The sequence below is a fragment of the Haematobia irritans genome, chromosome 1 (genome assembly GCF_050003625.1).
Source record: "Haematobia irritans isolate KBUSLIRL chromosome 1, ASM5000362v1, whole genome shotgun sequence".
In the NCBI taxonomy this organism is placed as follows: Eukaryota; Metazoa; Arthropoda; class Insecta; order Diptera; family Muscidae; genus Haematobia; species Haematobia irritans.
In genome coordinates this window covers 178,940,422-178,956,846 of record NC_134397.1, presented here as the reverse complement: position 1 = coordinate 178,956,846, position 16,425 = coordinate 178,940,422, and the positions used below count along the sequence as shown (strand labels likewise).

The following is a 16,425-nucleotide window of genomic DNA, read 5'->3' as shown; positions in this document are numbered from 1 at the left end:
ATGGACATCGCCCAACGGCACAACGAAAAATCAAATTGACCATATATGCATCGGTCGTAAATGGAGAGGTTCGCTCCAAGACGTTCGATCAAAACGAGGGGCTGACATAGACAGCGACCACGAGCTAGTAGTCGCTTCAATAAAAATCAAACTAAAAAACATTATCGCCAGAAACAAGGGAAGGCTACACAAACTCCTAGACGTATCGAAACTGAGAAACGTAGAACTAAAAGAGGAGGTAGGAAACTCTCTACGGAGTTGCTTACCGGGAAATGACGACACGTGGGAACATACGTGCAACATGCTAAGAGAAATAGGAAAAAATAAAATAGGACACAAGCAACCCGAGAGAAGGAAAAGATGGATATCGGAAACAACGTGGGGACTTATACAGGAAAGAAACCGACTAAAAAGGCACCAGGCGGATAACTTGAACCTCAGAGCTCAATACCACGAAATCGCAAAGGCAGTTAAGAAATCAGCGCGAAATGATAAAAGGAATTACCTCCAGAATTTGGCAAACGAAGCAGAGGCGGCAGCAGGAGCCAATAATATGAGGGAACTACACAAAATAATTGGTCAAATATCAAACCAGTACAGAAACCACAATCAGCTAATCAAGGACGAACAAGGTAGACTCCTAACCACAACTGAGGAACAAACACGTAGATGGAAACAACATTTTGAATCGATTAGCAACGATAATGGAGTTTACGAAGACAACGGGTATAGCGAACACAACGAATCGGAAGCGAATATCAGTAGCATAAACGTGGACATGCCAGACATTAATGAAATAGCCAATGCCATCCTCAAATTAAAATCTAACAAATCTCCAGGAGAAGACGGTATCCCACCTGAACTCCTAAAAACAAACCCTCAGGTATCAGCGGAAATACTAACCCCACATATACAAAAAGCATGGCTAACGGAACAACTGCCAGAAGAGTGGACAAAAGGAACAGTAATAAAACTACCAAAAAAAAAAAAACGATCTCACGGACTGCAATAATTGGAGAGGCATTACCCTGCTGAACACGATTTACAAAATACTAGCGATAATTCTCAATAATAGAATGCAATGTGTAGAGCAAGCGTTAAGCGAAGAGCAGGCAGGATTCAGACCGCACAGAAGTTGTTTAGATCAAACAAACACACTCCGTATAGTTATAGAACAATCTATCGAATGGCGTACACCGTTGTATATGGTATTCATAGATTTTAAAAAAGCGTTTGATTCAATAAAGAGAAGATCGATATGGGAAGCTTTGGTACGCAAAGAGGTCCCGAAGAAAATAATAAATATCATCAAAGCTATGTACACAAACTTCACGCTACAAGTACGTCACAATGGTACGATCAGTGACCCATTTTACACAAATGCTGGTGTTAAACAAGGCTGCCCACTTTCGCCACTTCTGTTTGCAGTAGTGCTAGATGACATCATGCTAAAGTTGTCTCAACAAAAAAGAGGGATAGTATGGAACATGCACAGGCACCTTGAATACCTAGCGTACGCAGACGACATCTGCCTATTATCCCATAAACACTCTGACATGCAAAATAAGCTTAACGACCTCGTCGCCATGTCAAAACAAGTAGGTTTGGAAGTGAATATTAGCAAAACTTTCGCAATGCGTATTAACCAATCTACCGATAGCAACTTCACCATCTCCAATCAGCCTATCTCTTTTGTTCAGAACTTTTGCTATTTGGGTAGTATGATGTCTAGTGACAACGGGATAGAAGAGGACGTTGACAATCGGCTGAAAAAAGCCAGATCGGCATTTGGCCGACTGAAGAAAATATGGAGGGCAAGACAAATATCTCAGAACACAAAAATAAAGATTTTCAATTCGTGCGTGAAGTCAATACTTTTATATGGAAGCGAAACCTGGCTCATGTCTAAAAACATAGCACAAAGAATTCAAACTTTTATCAACAAGTGCCTCCGCATAATATGTGGTATATTCTGGCCCAATACAATAACAAATGGAGAACTGTATACAAAAGTAAATGAAGAACCAATAACAAGACAAATTGCTAGACGAAAATGGAGATGGATTGGGCATACATTACGGAAACCGACAAACAGCATCTCTAGAATGGCCATGGAGTGGAACCCCCAAGGATCGAGAAGACCAGGGCGACCCAAAAATACATGGCGCAGAACTGTACAAACTGAATTATTAAGAATAAACAAGACACTAAACGATATTAAAATTATATGTATCGATAAAAGTAGATATAAAATTCTTGTAGAAGCCCTATGCTCCCAAGAGGAACAATAAAGGAAAAAAAAAAAAAAAAAAAAAATAATAATGGCAGGACGTTATTTTAGGCTCACTTAGACTTTTCAGTCCATTGTGATACCACAAGTCGTGAACCTCTCTCATAGCAATAGTGCTTCCCGATCCTACCGTTAGTTCAATGACAAAGGACTCCCTTTATACAGCCGAGTCCGAACGGTGTTTAACATTACGTGGCAATCACTTGTAGAAGCTTTGAAACAACCAGAAATGTCACTAGCATTACAGCTTGGATTATCCCCTCTAATCCAAGCCGGTGTTTGGTCGAAACTGGGTTTGAACCCATGATCCTTTTTATGCCAGGCGAACATGCTACTAGAGTGATCAGAAAACCGGGTTTTCTCGGTTTTGAAAAACCGGACTTTTCCCAAAACTGGTGGACGGTATTTTTTTAAACAAATAACCGGTATTACCGGTTCCATCGGTTTTCATAAAATCAACTAATTTTAAAAGGAAAATTTAATTTTATTCTCACAAAAAATCAATGAAAAATAATTCGAGTATTTATTAAAAGTTGGACACATTTTTTTACTTCAAATGCACGTTGTACCTATTTAGAAGTGCTGTCATTGCAGTTTATTAAAAAAAACCAGATGTATTTGCCTAAATTTGGCAACAAATAGGCAATTTTTCAAAGAAAATATTAAAGCCGAATGTCGGCCGGTTGAGGCTTGAAAACACCGGTTCTACCGGTCCACCGAAAATGGGATTATCACCGGTTTTGATCTCTCTACATGCTATCCATAGCACCATGGTGTTTCCCAAGCAGTAGTCAGGACTAATGTCAAAAAGAAAACATTTCACAGATACTGAGAAAAATGCTGAAGTGTCATGGTTTAAGTCTAGAGCCATCGTTTTCGAGCTAAACTTTCAGCAATGCAATAAAACCAACTCAAATTAAGGCGTCGACATGGCTTGACACCAGTACATCTGATGTAATATAAAATCAGAATATCCTAATGATTGAGATTGCTGAAGGAAGAAAATAGGAGAAATATTTCCTGGAAGGGTGGAATAGAAGCAAACTCCAATTCAGGTTTCGAAACCTATACCCCAGCATATTCTATATAGTGGGACAAACACAATGGAACGCATGATCATAAGATGGAGTTGTCACCAACCATTATCCATCTTATTTTTTTAATTTTGCAAGCAGAATATGCACTCCGCCCCTGGTGACATTTATAGATTTTATGGTATTTCCATTGAACTTACCTCAATTCTCCATTGGCACCAACATCCAACATTAATTGTGACTTTAACTGTTCGAAACAGCAATTACTACCCCCCACGCATCCACCTAAGCCCAGTGATGATACACCAGCACCATTGAATTGACGAAATGTGTTAGCAGCATCGGATTCCTCATTGAAGCACGAATAGAATCCACTTTCAATGGAGTCACGTCGCGTTAAGGAACTCTTTGTGGGTAAAAAGTCACTGGGTTTTATATCGTTCATATCGAAATCGGTGCATGAGGATAATGAAGCGGGTGTGGCAACCATTGGGGCAGACTGTGGCACTGGTGGTGTAGGGGGCGATGGTGTTGATGCTGATATTGGTAGATCCTTCGATGTCTTTAGAGCACCATCGCAACCATCTTCGGAGGAATTGCAATCCTCTACATCTACTTGGCAAGCACCAGAATTTTGAGCAGCCATTGCTAGCGATGAACACTGGTCTTCGTTTGTTGCTTTGTTGGAACTACTGCCACCGTTGCCGCGAAATAAAGGATGTGTAAACAAAGAGTTGGCCCGGTATTTTCTGGCCACAGGATTGGGAGCGGGACGTTCAGCGGAATCATCACTACTTGATTCTCCATCGGCACAATTTCCTCCATCTGCATCTTGTTCTGCATCCGAATCGTCTACACAATCGTCATCGTCCACCTCAGCGGTACAGCTGCGCGGCAATGGGAGGGTAGGCGATAGTTTCAATTCAATAGCACTGAATTTTCTGGACAATTGAGGAGAATTCGGTAGACTCTTTGGTTCATTGGGCGAAGTGACGGCAATTGTCTTTCCATTATCATCGGTTATAGGTTTCTGTTGCAGAGCAGCCATTTCCTTAAAGAAAGGAGCACACATTTCAAAGCAAGAACTAAACAAGTCACCCACACCTGCTGCATATGTTTTGGGATTAGCTCCGAGGATCTTCTTAACCCTTCTTAATTGGGACAAGGCGGTAAATGGATTTGATTTGACTCCATTGTGATCAGCTTGTATAGGTTTATAAAGGGCATCTTTGAGGCACATAGTCTCAGCCACCTTTCTCAGAGTTAATACTGGGGGTGGTGATTCACGAGCTTGCTTATCTGCTGCACTTACTGCAGTGGAACTGGCTGAACCTCCAAATGGTGGTGGTGTAGGGGAATGAGTTGATGATCGCTGGCGATTCATTTGATGACACCTGGCCTTGTCACTGGGTGTGGTATGTAAGGGAAAATGAATGATATTTTCACTCAAAGAACGTCGATGTTGTTGTTGCATTAGCAGCTCAGCGGCGGCTTCATATTTTTTGGTAGCCCTCTTCACACGATTTGTAATTATTCGGTTTTCATCCACATCCGCCGTATTGCTTGAAGAACCATTAGCAATAGAATTGCTACGATTTACCTGATCGGGAAACAGGAAACCATTCTCACTGACTTCTCTTAAATGGCGTGGTGTTAATTGACCAGCTGGTGCTGTTGTAATACAGGGCGCAAGTGATGACTTCTTGGTGGTCAAATAACGTGTACAACCATTTTTATGGGTACTAGCTTGACACATATTTTCTGCATCACTGCCATTGGGAGAACAAGTCATCTCCAAAGAACTCAAAGGACTTGAGTTACCACTAATGGCCGATGATGAGGTGTTATTGCTGTCATTTACACCGGTTGGATCATGTTCATATTTTTCCAAAAGTAATGTAAGTTTCTTGGAAGCATCATGAAACGTGGGTCTACTTTTGGGATCGTACTGCAAGTAGGAAAAGAGAATCATAATTAGGTTTCTGAGTATCACACAAGGGGCTATTATAATGGACTTACTATACAACAATAAAAAGCCAGTCTTAAAAATACAGGTGGTGTATCCATGGGACACAAATCAACAAATGCCAAATAATCCAAACCAAAGGAATCACTACGTGGCATAATATCCGGATCTGCTTCGATGCGTGCAATGATTTCACAACAGATAATGCCAAAAGAGAAGACATCACTGCGTTCATCATAAAATTGATTTTTTAAACATTCCGGACTAACCCAATACGGTGAGCCGACATAGTCCAATCGTGTTTTGACCCTAAGGAGAAAACAAACGGGAATTAAGACGGGAAAAAATGTTATATGACATTAGGGCCTTACTTTTTATCTGGGATTTTTGTTGCCAAACCAAAATCTCCTACCACAGACTCAAAACGTCCTCCAGGCAGATTTCGAATTAAAACATTCTGAAAATTGAAATGAATTAACAAGTGGATAAATGAAATATAGACTTATTCTTGGCTTATATCTCCAACTTACTTTACTCGTTAGGTCTCGATGGAATATGCCTGCATCATGAACATAGGCCATACCATTGGCGACACCCAATGCCAGTCTTATTTTTGCCGCAGCTGTTAGGACAACTTCTTTGTTGGCCAAAAGCTGCTCCAGTGAGCCACCATTTATATATTCGGTCAGTGCATGTAGTTGGCCTTCCTGTACACAAACACCCATAAAACTATAATTGAAGAAGAAGAAGATGAATTAGCATAAACAAAACAAAAATCATGATACACAGAAAATAATATTTTTCCGTTTCGATGGCGTAATTAATTGATCCAATTATTTTTTAATTGAAATTGCTTTAATCACGTAATTGATAATATCAATCATTGAATTTAATTAAAAAATTTTAAATTATCCAATTACGAATTTAAATTTAATAATTGATATTTGTCTTAATAAAAAAAAATTAAATCTATCAATTTTATAACAAAAAAAAAAATTCCAAATTCAATTAAAATTTTAATTGAATAAATATTATTAATATTGGCGTAATAAATTGATCCAATTAATTTTTAATTGAAATTGCTTTAATCACGTAATTGATAATATCAATCACCGAATTTAATTTAAAAAAAATTAATTCTATCAATTTTTTAACTAAAAAAAATCCAAATTCCTTTAAAATTTGAATTGAATAAATATTATTAATATTGGCGTAATAAATTGATCCAATTAATTTTTAATTGAAATTGCTTTAATCATGTAATTGATAATATCAATCACCGAATTTAATTAAAAAATTTTAAATTATCCAATTACGAATTTAAATTTAATAATTGAAATTTGTCTTGATAAAAAACTTAATTCTATCAATTTTATAATAAAAAAAATCCAAATTCAATTAAAATTTTAATTGAATAAATATTATTAATATTGGCGTAATAAATTGATCCAATTAATTTTTAATTGAAATTGCTTTAAGCACGTAATTGATAATATCAATCACCGAACTTAATTAAAAAAATTTAAATAATCCAATTACAATTTTAAATTTAATAAATCAAATAATTTTTATTTTTGAAATTTGTCTTGATTAAAAAATAATTCCATCAATTTTATAACTGAAAAAAAATTCCAAATTCAATTAAAATTTTAATTGAATAAATATAATTAATATTTTTGTCTATTTTAGTTTCTGAAGTTGTTACACTAAAGCAGAGTCTTAATCCACGTTGTTGGTCCAATAAGTTTCTACGTACGAGGTGTACATAGAAAGCATATTTACTATGTATATAGAAAACATATTTCAATCATAAAATTAATTGATCCAATTAAAAATTTAATTGACTCAAATCATTTATGTGATAAAATTTTGTGTTGATTAAAAAATTAATGGAATCAATAATTTTTTTTATTTGATAATATCAATCATCGAAATTAATTAAAAAAATAAATTATCCAATAACAAATTTAAATTTAATATGTTAATTCAAGTAATTTATGTTTTTGAAATTTGTCTTGATTAAAAGATTAATTCTATCAATTTTATCACTGAAAAAAATTTTCAACTTCAATTAAAATTTTGAGACAAACAATTAAAAAAAATTCAAATTCAATTAAAATTTTAATTCAAAAAATATTATTGATATTTTTTTCTGTGTAATGTCTTAAGCTGTTATACTAAAACAGAGTCTTAATCTGCATTGTTGGTATGAAAAGTTCTTTGGAAATTTATGGTGTACATAGAAAAAATATTGGTGTCAATAAAAAATGTAATTGATCGCAAAATTTTCTAATTGATATTTCTTCAATTAAGGAATTGATAATATCAGTCACCAGCACCAATTAAAAACTTGATTTATCCAATTAAAAATTTAATTGACTCAAGTAAATCTTGTGATTGATTAAGAAATTTTGATTACGAAATTGATGTTATGATCTTTTAATTGATTTCTTTTAATTCAATTAAAATTTTAATTAACACAAATATATTATTTTCTGTGTATGGGAGAGTTTTTTTTTGTAGGTTAAGTACTTATCGGGCCATATATGTATACCAAAAATTTGTAACACAAATATCAGACTTTTTAACTTTTGAAGAAATCGAAAAGGTACAAATAACAATTTGTATACCCCTATTATTTTAGAAGTTTCTATTTTCAACCGATTTTTCAAAATGTTTAATGGCTCAGACTATACACTGAAAAAATATTCACCTAATATGAAAAATTATGCAACCTAAAATTTACGCTACGCAATTTACACAATAACAGGTTGGCTGATAAGTCCACGGTCTAACAAAGAAAAACACATTTTTCTTGTCAAAATTCATTTTTATTATTCAACATAGTTCCCTTCAAGAGCGATACAACGATTATAACGACCTTCCAATTTTTTGATACCATTTTGGTAGTACTCCTTCAGTTTTGCCTCAAAATAGGCCTCAGTTTCGGCGATCACCTCTTCATTGCAGCCAAATTTTTTCCCTGCGAGCATTCTTTTGAGGTCTGAGAACAAGAAAAAGTCGCTGGGGGCCAGACCTGGAGAATACGGTGGGTGGGGAAGCAATTCGAAGCCCAATTCATGAATTTTTGCCATCGTTCTCAATGACTTGTGGCACGGTGCGTTGTCTTGGTGGAACAACACTTTTTTGTTCTTCATATGGGGCCGTTTTGCCGCGATTTCGACCAATACGCCATGTAATAGTTAGTCACTGTTGATGGTTTTTCCCTTCTCAAGATAATCGATAAAAATTATTCCATGCGCATCCCAAAAAAACAGAGGCCATTACTTTGCCAGCGGACTTTTGAGTCTTTCCACGCTTCGGAGACGGTTCACCGGTCGCTGTCCACTCAGCCGACTGTCGATTGGACTCAGGAGTGTAGTGATGAAGCCATGTTTCATCCATTGTCACATATCGACGGAAAAACTCGGGTGTATTACGAGTTAACAGCTGCAAACACCGCTCAGAATCATCAACACGTTGTTGTGTTTGGTCAAATGTGAGCTCGCGCGGCACCCATTTTGCACAGAGCTTCCGCATATCCAAATATTGATTAATGATATGACCAACACGTTCCTTTGATATCTTTAAGGCCTCTGCTATCTCGATCAACTTCATTTTACGGTCCACCTCTTTCGGGCGTCCACTGCGTTCACCGTCCTCCGTGCTCATTTCACCACGCTTGAATTTTGCATACCAATCAATTATTGTTGATTTCCCTGGGGCAGAGTCCGGAAACTCATTATCAAGCCAAGTTTTTGCTTCCACCGTATTTTTTCCCTTCAGAAAACAGTATTTTTATCAATACACGAAATTCCTTTTTTTTTCATTTTTTTCACAATAACAAAAGTTGCTTCACAAAAGACGCTCTATCTCACAAACTAAAGGGTGATACGGTCAAAATTTGGTCAATATAAACTTGACGTATTTCTTTCAATTTTGCATTTAAAAAACCTGAACACCCCTCATTTTGAAGGTGTGTGTGTGTAGAATGTTGCTCCTATTTTGATTTTGGAATTCACTCTTCAGTTGTCAAAATGCCGTCCAAGCAAGAAGAGCAGCGTATCAAAATTTTGCTCGCGCATCGTGAAAATCCGAGCTACTCGCACGCAAAGCTGGCAAAATCGCTAAAAGTTGCCAAATCAACCGTTACAAATGTAATTAAAGTGTTTGGGGAACGTTTGTCGACAGCCATGAAGTCTGGATCGGGGGGAAATCGAAAACCGGAAGCCGCTGAGACGACAAAGAGAGTTGCCGGTAGTTTCAAGCGAAACCCTAACCTCTCTCTCCGAGATGCCGCAAATAAGCTGGGTGTATCGTCTACAACCGTGTATCGAGCCAAAAAACGAGCCGGACTATCGACTTACAAGAAGGAAGTGACTCCAAATCGCGATGATAAACAAAATACGACGGCCAAAGCGCGATCCCGGAGGCTGTACACGACGATGCTGACGAAGTTTGACTGCGTGGTAATGGACGACGAAACCTACGTCAAAGCCGACTACAAGCAGCTTCCGGGACAGGAGTTTTATACGGCAAAAGGAAGGGAAAGGTAGCAGATATTTTCAAGCACATAAAACTGTCAAAGTTCGCAAAGAAATATCTGGTTTGGCAAGCCATCTGCACCTGTGGCTTGAAAAGCAGCATTTTCATAGCTTGCGGGACTGTCAACCAAGAAATTTATGTGAAAGAGTGTTTGAATAAACGTCTGCTGCATTTCCTGAAGAAACACGGTTGTTCAGTACTGTTTTGGCCGGATTTGGCATCTTGCCATTACGGTAAAAAGGCCATGGAGTGGTACGCCGCCAACAACGTGCAGGTGGTTCCCAAGGACAAGAACCCTCCCAACACGCCAGAGCTCCGCCCAATTGAGAAATACTGGGCTATTGTCAAGCGGAACCTAAAGAAGACCAAAAAAAAAAAACTGCTAAGGACGAGCAGCATTTCAAGGCAAACTGGCTTTCTGCGGCGAAGAAGGTGGACAAGGTGGCTGTACAAAATCTGATGGCAGGTGTCAAGCGTGAGGCCCGGCAATTCGGATTTGGAAAAGCGAAAGCCTAACTGAATATTTTTCCTGAATTTTATACTAATTGAACTTGAAAAAGAAATTTAATTTGATTTTTTAAATAAACGATTTCACCGATTTACACGCGTTTTCCCTTGACCAAATTTTGACCGTATCACCCTTTAATTGACTTACAGACGTCAAATTATGACACGAATCGTTTGAAGGTTGGTACTATATAAAAATAATATGCATTTCATATTAGCGGCGCCATCTATGTGTCAGACCGGGGACTTATCAGCCAACCTGTTATTAGGGACACATTTCTTTAACATAAGGATATTTTAATTAAAAGAAAGTTCATAATCTTTGCTTTAGAATTGTTTTATATAAATTTTAAAGTCTCTTTGAAGTTAGGCAAATTTTTCTTAAAGTAAAGAAAACATTTTTTTAATTAAAGATAAAAAGGTTTCAAAGATGGCCTGGTAATTATTTTGAAGATATTGCATCTTTGGTTTAAGGTTTTTTGAAATTAAAAAAAAAAACATTTTATGCTTTGAGTATCTGTTTTGGATTTTTGGAGCTGACATTTAGCACGAATAGAGAATGAAAAATTGATAAATGAGATCGTTAACCTAATTTTAATTTTAGTTTTAGAGCCTAGATTTAAAGCTAGATATGTTCCAACAAATATCTTTCTTCTAAAGAAGTCGAACCTTGGACTCCGAATCAAAACCAAAATTCTTAAGGGAGTTACAAAATCTTTAAATCCAATTAAAACTAATTTAATGTAATAACTCATATTAATTTCATTAACAGCCGTATCAATACTTGAATATTTTTCTACCTTTTTATCATGACGTGTGTAGAAAATTTTGATTTAAATACTTTAATTGGGTTGTGCAATAAAGGTATGGATAAAACCTATTAAAAACAAATGCGATTGCCATTCTTATATACGACCAACAATTAAAGCCAAATCCACATACAAATTTAGCAATTTATTATGTTTAACATCATATATATGTAATAAATATTGTTGATTTTTTTTGACGTTCGTTAATAGGTATGTTATTACGTTTATCATACTTTTTATAATAATTTATGAAACCTCATTTGACAATAGTTTGTCATGTAGTTCATAAGAATATTTTCCCTTAATACCGGCAATTTCTAAAATATTGATAAGATATATGCACACATGTATAGACACCAATTCTCTATTTAAGGTTCGGCATAGATCGTAGGAAAGAAACACCGATAACAATTTCCGTAGTGGTTACACGGTTACCACACGAGCCAAAAATAATCTACCAAAATTTGGAGAAAACAAAAAAACCACCAAACAAAAAAATTCTTTGCAAAATTTTATTTTTACACAAAACTTTCGCAAACTTTTATTTCCATAGAAAATTTTCTCAAAATTTTATTTCTATAGAAAATTTTTTTAAAATTTTTTTATTCCTTATTGTTGTTTTTGATTTATTTGGGCAAAGCTCGAAAGACTGCTTGATGGATAAAATCAAAATGTATTTCACAGTGGCAAAGGAAAAGAGAGATGTTTGTACAAAGATTTATTTCGGCAAAAGCCGACTATTAAAAATCTTTATTCGGAAGGTTCAAGTGTGGCTTACTTTGGGTTTAGTGAATTGCCCGAAATTATTCTGATAATTGGTTGAACAAATTTTTTTATTCCTATAGAAATTTTTCGAAAAATTTTATTTCTATAGAACATTTTTTCAAAATTTTATTTCTACAGAAAATTTTCTCAAAATTTTATTTCTATAGAAAATTTTCTCAAAATTTTATTTCTATGGAAAATTTTGTAAATTTTTTTATTTCTGTAAAAATATTGTCAAAAATTTTTATTCCTACACAAAATGTTTTCAAAAATTTTGTTTCTACAGAAAATTTTCTCAACATTTTGTCAACATTTTATTTTTATGGTAAATTTTGTCAAAATTTTATTTCTATATTTAATTTGTTCAAAATTTTATTTCTATAGAAAAATTTATCAAAAGTTTATTTCTATAGAAAATTTGTTCAAAATTTTATTTCTATGAAAATTTTTCTCAAAATTTTACTTCTATAGAAAATTTTGTGAAAATTTCATTTCTATACAAACTTTTCTCAAAATTTTATTTCTATACAAATTTTTCTCAAAATTGTATTTCTATAGAAAATTCTGTGAAAATTTTGTCAATGATTTATTTTTATAGAATATTTTGCGAAAACTTTATTCATATAGAACATTTTGTAAAAATTTTTCTTTTGATAGAAAATTTTCTCAATATTTTCTTTTTATAGAAAATTTCTTCTAAATTTTTTTCTAAAGAAAATTTTGTCAACATTTTATTTATTCATTTCATCTATAGAATAGTACTTCCTTTCGACAGTTTATTTCTATAGAAAATTTTATCAAAATATTATTTCTATAGTAAATGTTGTCAAAATTTTATTTCTATAGAAAATTTTCTCAAAATTGTATTTCTATAGAAAATTTTATTTCTATGGAAAATTTTGTTAAATTTTTATTTCTATAAAAATATTGTAAAAATTTTTATTCCTACAGAAAATTTTCTCAAAATTTTGTTTCTACAGAAAATTTTCTCAAAATTTTGTCAACATTTTATTTTTATGGAAAATTTTGTCAAAATTTTATCTCTATAGAAAAATTTATCAAAAGTTGATTTCTATAGAATATTTGTTCAAAATTTTATTTCTATACAAATTTTTCTCAAAATTTTATTTCTATACAAATTTTTCTCAAAATTTTATTTCTATACAAATTTTTCTCAAAATTTTATTTCTATACATTTTTTTTCAAAATTTTATTTCTATAGAAAATTCTGTGAAAATTTTGTCAAAGTTTTATTTTTATAGAAATGTTTGTCAAAACTTTATTCATATAGAACATTTTGTAAAAAGTTTTCCTTTGATAGAAAATTTTCTAAAAATTTTATTTCTATAGACAATTTACTCCAAATTTTGATTCTATAGAAAATTTTCTCAATATTTTATTTCTATAGAAAATTTCTTCAATTTTTTTTTGGAATAGTACTTCCTTTGGACAGTTTATTTCTATAGAAAATTTTGTCAAAATATTATTTCTATAGTAAATGTTGTCAAAATTTTATTTCTATAGAAAATTTTCTCAAAATTGTATTTCTATAGAAAATATTATTTCTATAAAAAATATATAAAATTTTGTTAACAGTTTATTTCTATAGAAAATTTTATTTCCATAGAAAATTTTGTCAAAATTTTATTTTTATAGTATATTTTGTCAAAACTTTATTCATACAGAAAATTTTGTCAACAAAATTTTATTTTTATCGAAAATTTTGTCAAAATTTTATTTCTATGGAAAATTTTATTTCTATGGAAAATTTTGTCAAAATTTTATTTCTATAGAAAACTTTCTCAAATTTTATTTTTATAGAACATTTTCTCAAAATTTTATTTTTATCGAAAATTTTGTCAAAATTTTATTTCTATAGAAAATTTTCTCAAAATTCTATTTCTATAGAAAATTTTGTCAAAATTTTATTTCTAGAAAAATATGCGAAATACCTCTTAGGTGGAGAGGAGTATTTTGCAAAATGTACCAAAACATCAATAATTCTACAAATCTACCAACCAGTAAAAAATCTAACATTTTTGGTAGAGTTCTAACAATTGTGCACTGAAAAAAAGCATGCCCGGTTCCAAAGATTTTGTCTTTACTTTAACAATTTTGGTATTGATTCCGAGCCAAAGAGGCGGAGAATACAAGTAAGGATACTTTTAAGACACAATTCTCTTAAATTTGGGGTTTGTGTACTTGCTTTTAGGAAGCAAATTTTAATTTTTCGTTTTTCAGCTTCTTTCCTTCATATGCCATCAAAGTCCCTTAAAATCGTGTTAACGACAACTTTATTTTTCAAATTCAGACTCGACTTCCGGTAGAATTTATGCTATGTTTCAAGTAAAAAACGTCTTTAAAATAAAGTGTTGAAAAACATGTCCTATTTTTGAACGATTTTTTGCTTTGTAGTCAAGATGCAAAAAGACAACAAATTTAAAGACAATTTCATTAAATTTAAAGAATTTTTCGGAATTATTAAAGTCAAGTTGACCTTACCCCTAAAAAATTTTTCTTTCATGTTACCATACCCATTTTTAAGTCAAATCACTTAATACGATACGACTTCATTGAAAAGTTTATCGACTTTTGGACAAGGAAATAAACTTTATATTATAGAAATGCGTCTTCTATGCTAGGCAAAATTTGCATTCGTATTTTAAGGACATGAAATCTTTGGTCTCACGACAATAGTTTTTTCAGTGTGGCAACCGAGAGTGGTTATCCTATTCGGCTAGGTTATTCGTTTCACATGCAAGGCTTATGGGGAACATTTCCCTTCGGGGTTGCTCTGCAAAGGTACTTTTTACCCCACATATGGGAAAACTTTTCACGCAACTTTATACAATGGAAGCAAAGGGATTATTTCTTATTTCGAGAAAAAAGGTTCCGAAGCGCAAATAAAGTTTTTTATTATTATTTTTTCATATATTTTCCATTTGACTAATAAGTATTAGGTAATAAAATAGCATAAAAATAAGATTAAAAAATTATACAAAAATGTGAAAACTATCTAATCATTTGTTGCGAAGAATTGGGGTTTCTTCAAGTTAGGAGAAATGTGAAAACTATCTAGTCATTTGTAGCGAAGAATTGGGGTTTCTTCAAGTTAGGAGAAATTAAAAAAAAATTGAAAAAATGAACTACGTGAAGAATTCCCCCTTAAAATAATGGACATGGTGGCTTCACAAGTTTTTCCACTGTTGATAAAGTGTTACTCTTTCACTGTGTAATAAATTTTAAAATAATTTTATTCTGCTGAAAAATTTTATTTTTTTATTTTATTATACAGTTCAAGTTCAGCAATGTTTACAAAGTGAGAATATGTGGTCAATAAATAACAAAGGTGACGTCAATTATCAATCATAAACAATTAATCGATTATGAATAATTCATGAAATTTATAAATTTTGGATTTACTTCCTTTTACCTTTATTGGTAGCCATAGAGAAAAGTTTTGGTAGAATGAGAATTATTTTAAATTAGCGGTAACGGTTTAGTTTAAGTCATTAAATGTACAATGAAAAAAATATTGTAATATGCTCTGAAAAAAATATTGTCGTCAGACCAAAGATTTCATGTCCTTTAAATACAAATGTCCATTCCTTTGGTACAAAGTTTTATTCATTGTCCAAAAGTCGAAGTCGTTTTGTCTTTATAGTTAAGTGATTCGACTTAAAATGAGTATCTTTGTTTGACTAAAGTAAACTTGTCTTCAATAGTTCAGAAAATTTTTTTAATATTAATGAAATCGTTTTTAAATTTATTGACTGTTGTATAAAATGATTTCTTATCGCTAAAGTGGGAATGGGAATGAGAGAAAATAAATCGATTGTATTAAATTAAATTTAAAATTAAAAATTCAAATATTAATTAAAACATGTGAAATAAAAAAATTAGATTTTACTAAATTTGTTGACAATTTTATTTACCCCCATTTTCATGAAGCTCCGTTAGTGCTACGTTAGCTAACGAACTTTTAAACCGTAATATCTACTTATCTGTCATCTTGCGTATATATGCCAGTTAGAAACTTGACTGCTGAAAATTTGTCAGTTAAAGTTAACCGGAGAAAAGATAATTCCATTTTTATTTCTGTTAACTGGCTGTTAAAGCCTAAGGGAGCTACATGAAAATGACCGTTAATCTAATAATTTAATCTAATTAAATCTACAGAGTTAAATTAAATGTAACTTAATTAAATGATCTAAAAATAGTTCCTCATTAGAGAAAGAAATAAAAAAGTCTATACTAAAGGAAAACAGCACAGCAACTTTCCTTTTTCTAGTTATTTCAAATGCATCTTTAATTGAAAGTTGATACTCTTCTTTGAGAAATAAATCTCAAGCAACTTTGGTCTGTCCAATGTGTTCATTGTAACAGTTGTTATTGAACTGGTTAATGTCAATTATCTCAATAATCTTTATAGAATGTGATGTAGAGTTCTTTACCAAAAAAATATATTTTTTTAAACAAAAATGTATACACAAAAAAATATATTTTTTT

At 32.7% G+C, this 16,425-nt stretch overlaps 1 protein-coding gene across 1 annotated transcript in view; it reads right to left on the bottom strand.

Moving 5' to 3' along the window:
* Positions 1 to 16,425, bottom strand: part of cdi (serine/threonine kinase) — a 542,544-nt gene that overhangs the window by 3,126 nt on the left and 522,993 nt on the right. The window contains exons 4-7 of the mRNA XM_075292185.1: positions 5,821 to 6,019; positions 5,662 to 5,747; positions 5,344 to 5,599; positions 3,525 to 5,272 (exon numbers count right to left, since the gene is read on the bottom strand). Of these exons, the coding sequence (XP_075148300.1) occupies positions 3,525 to 5,272; positions 5,344 to 5,599; positions 5,662 to 5,747; positions 5,821 to 6,019 (2,289 nt within the window). The remainder of the gene's footprint in view (positions 1 to 3,524; positions 5,273 to 5,343; positions 5,600 to 5,661; positions 5,748 to 5,820; positions 6,020 to 16,425) is intronic.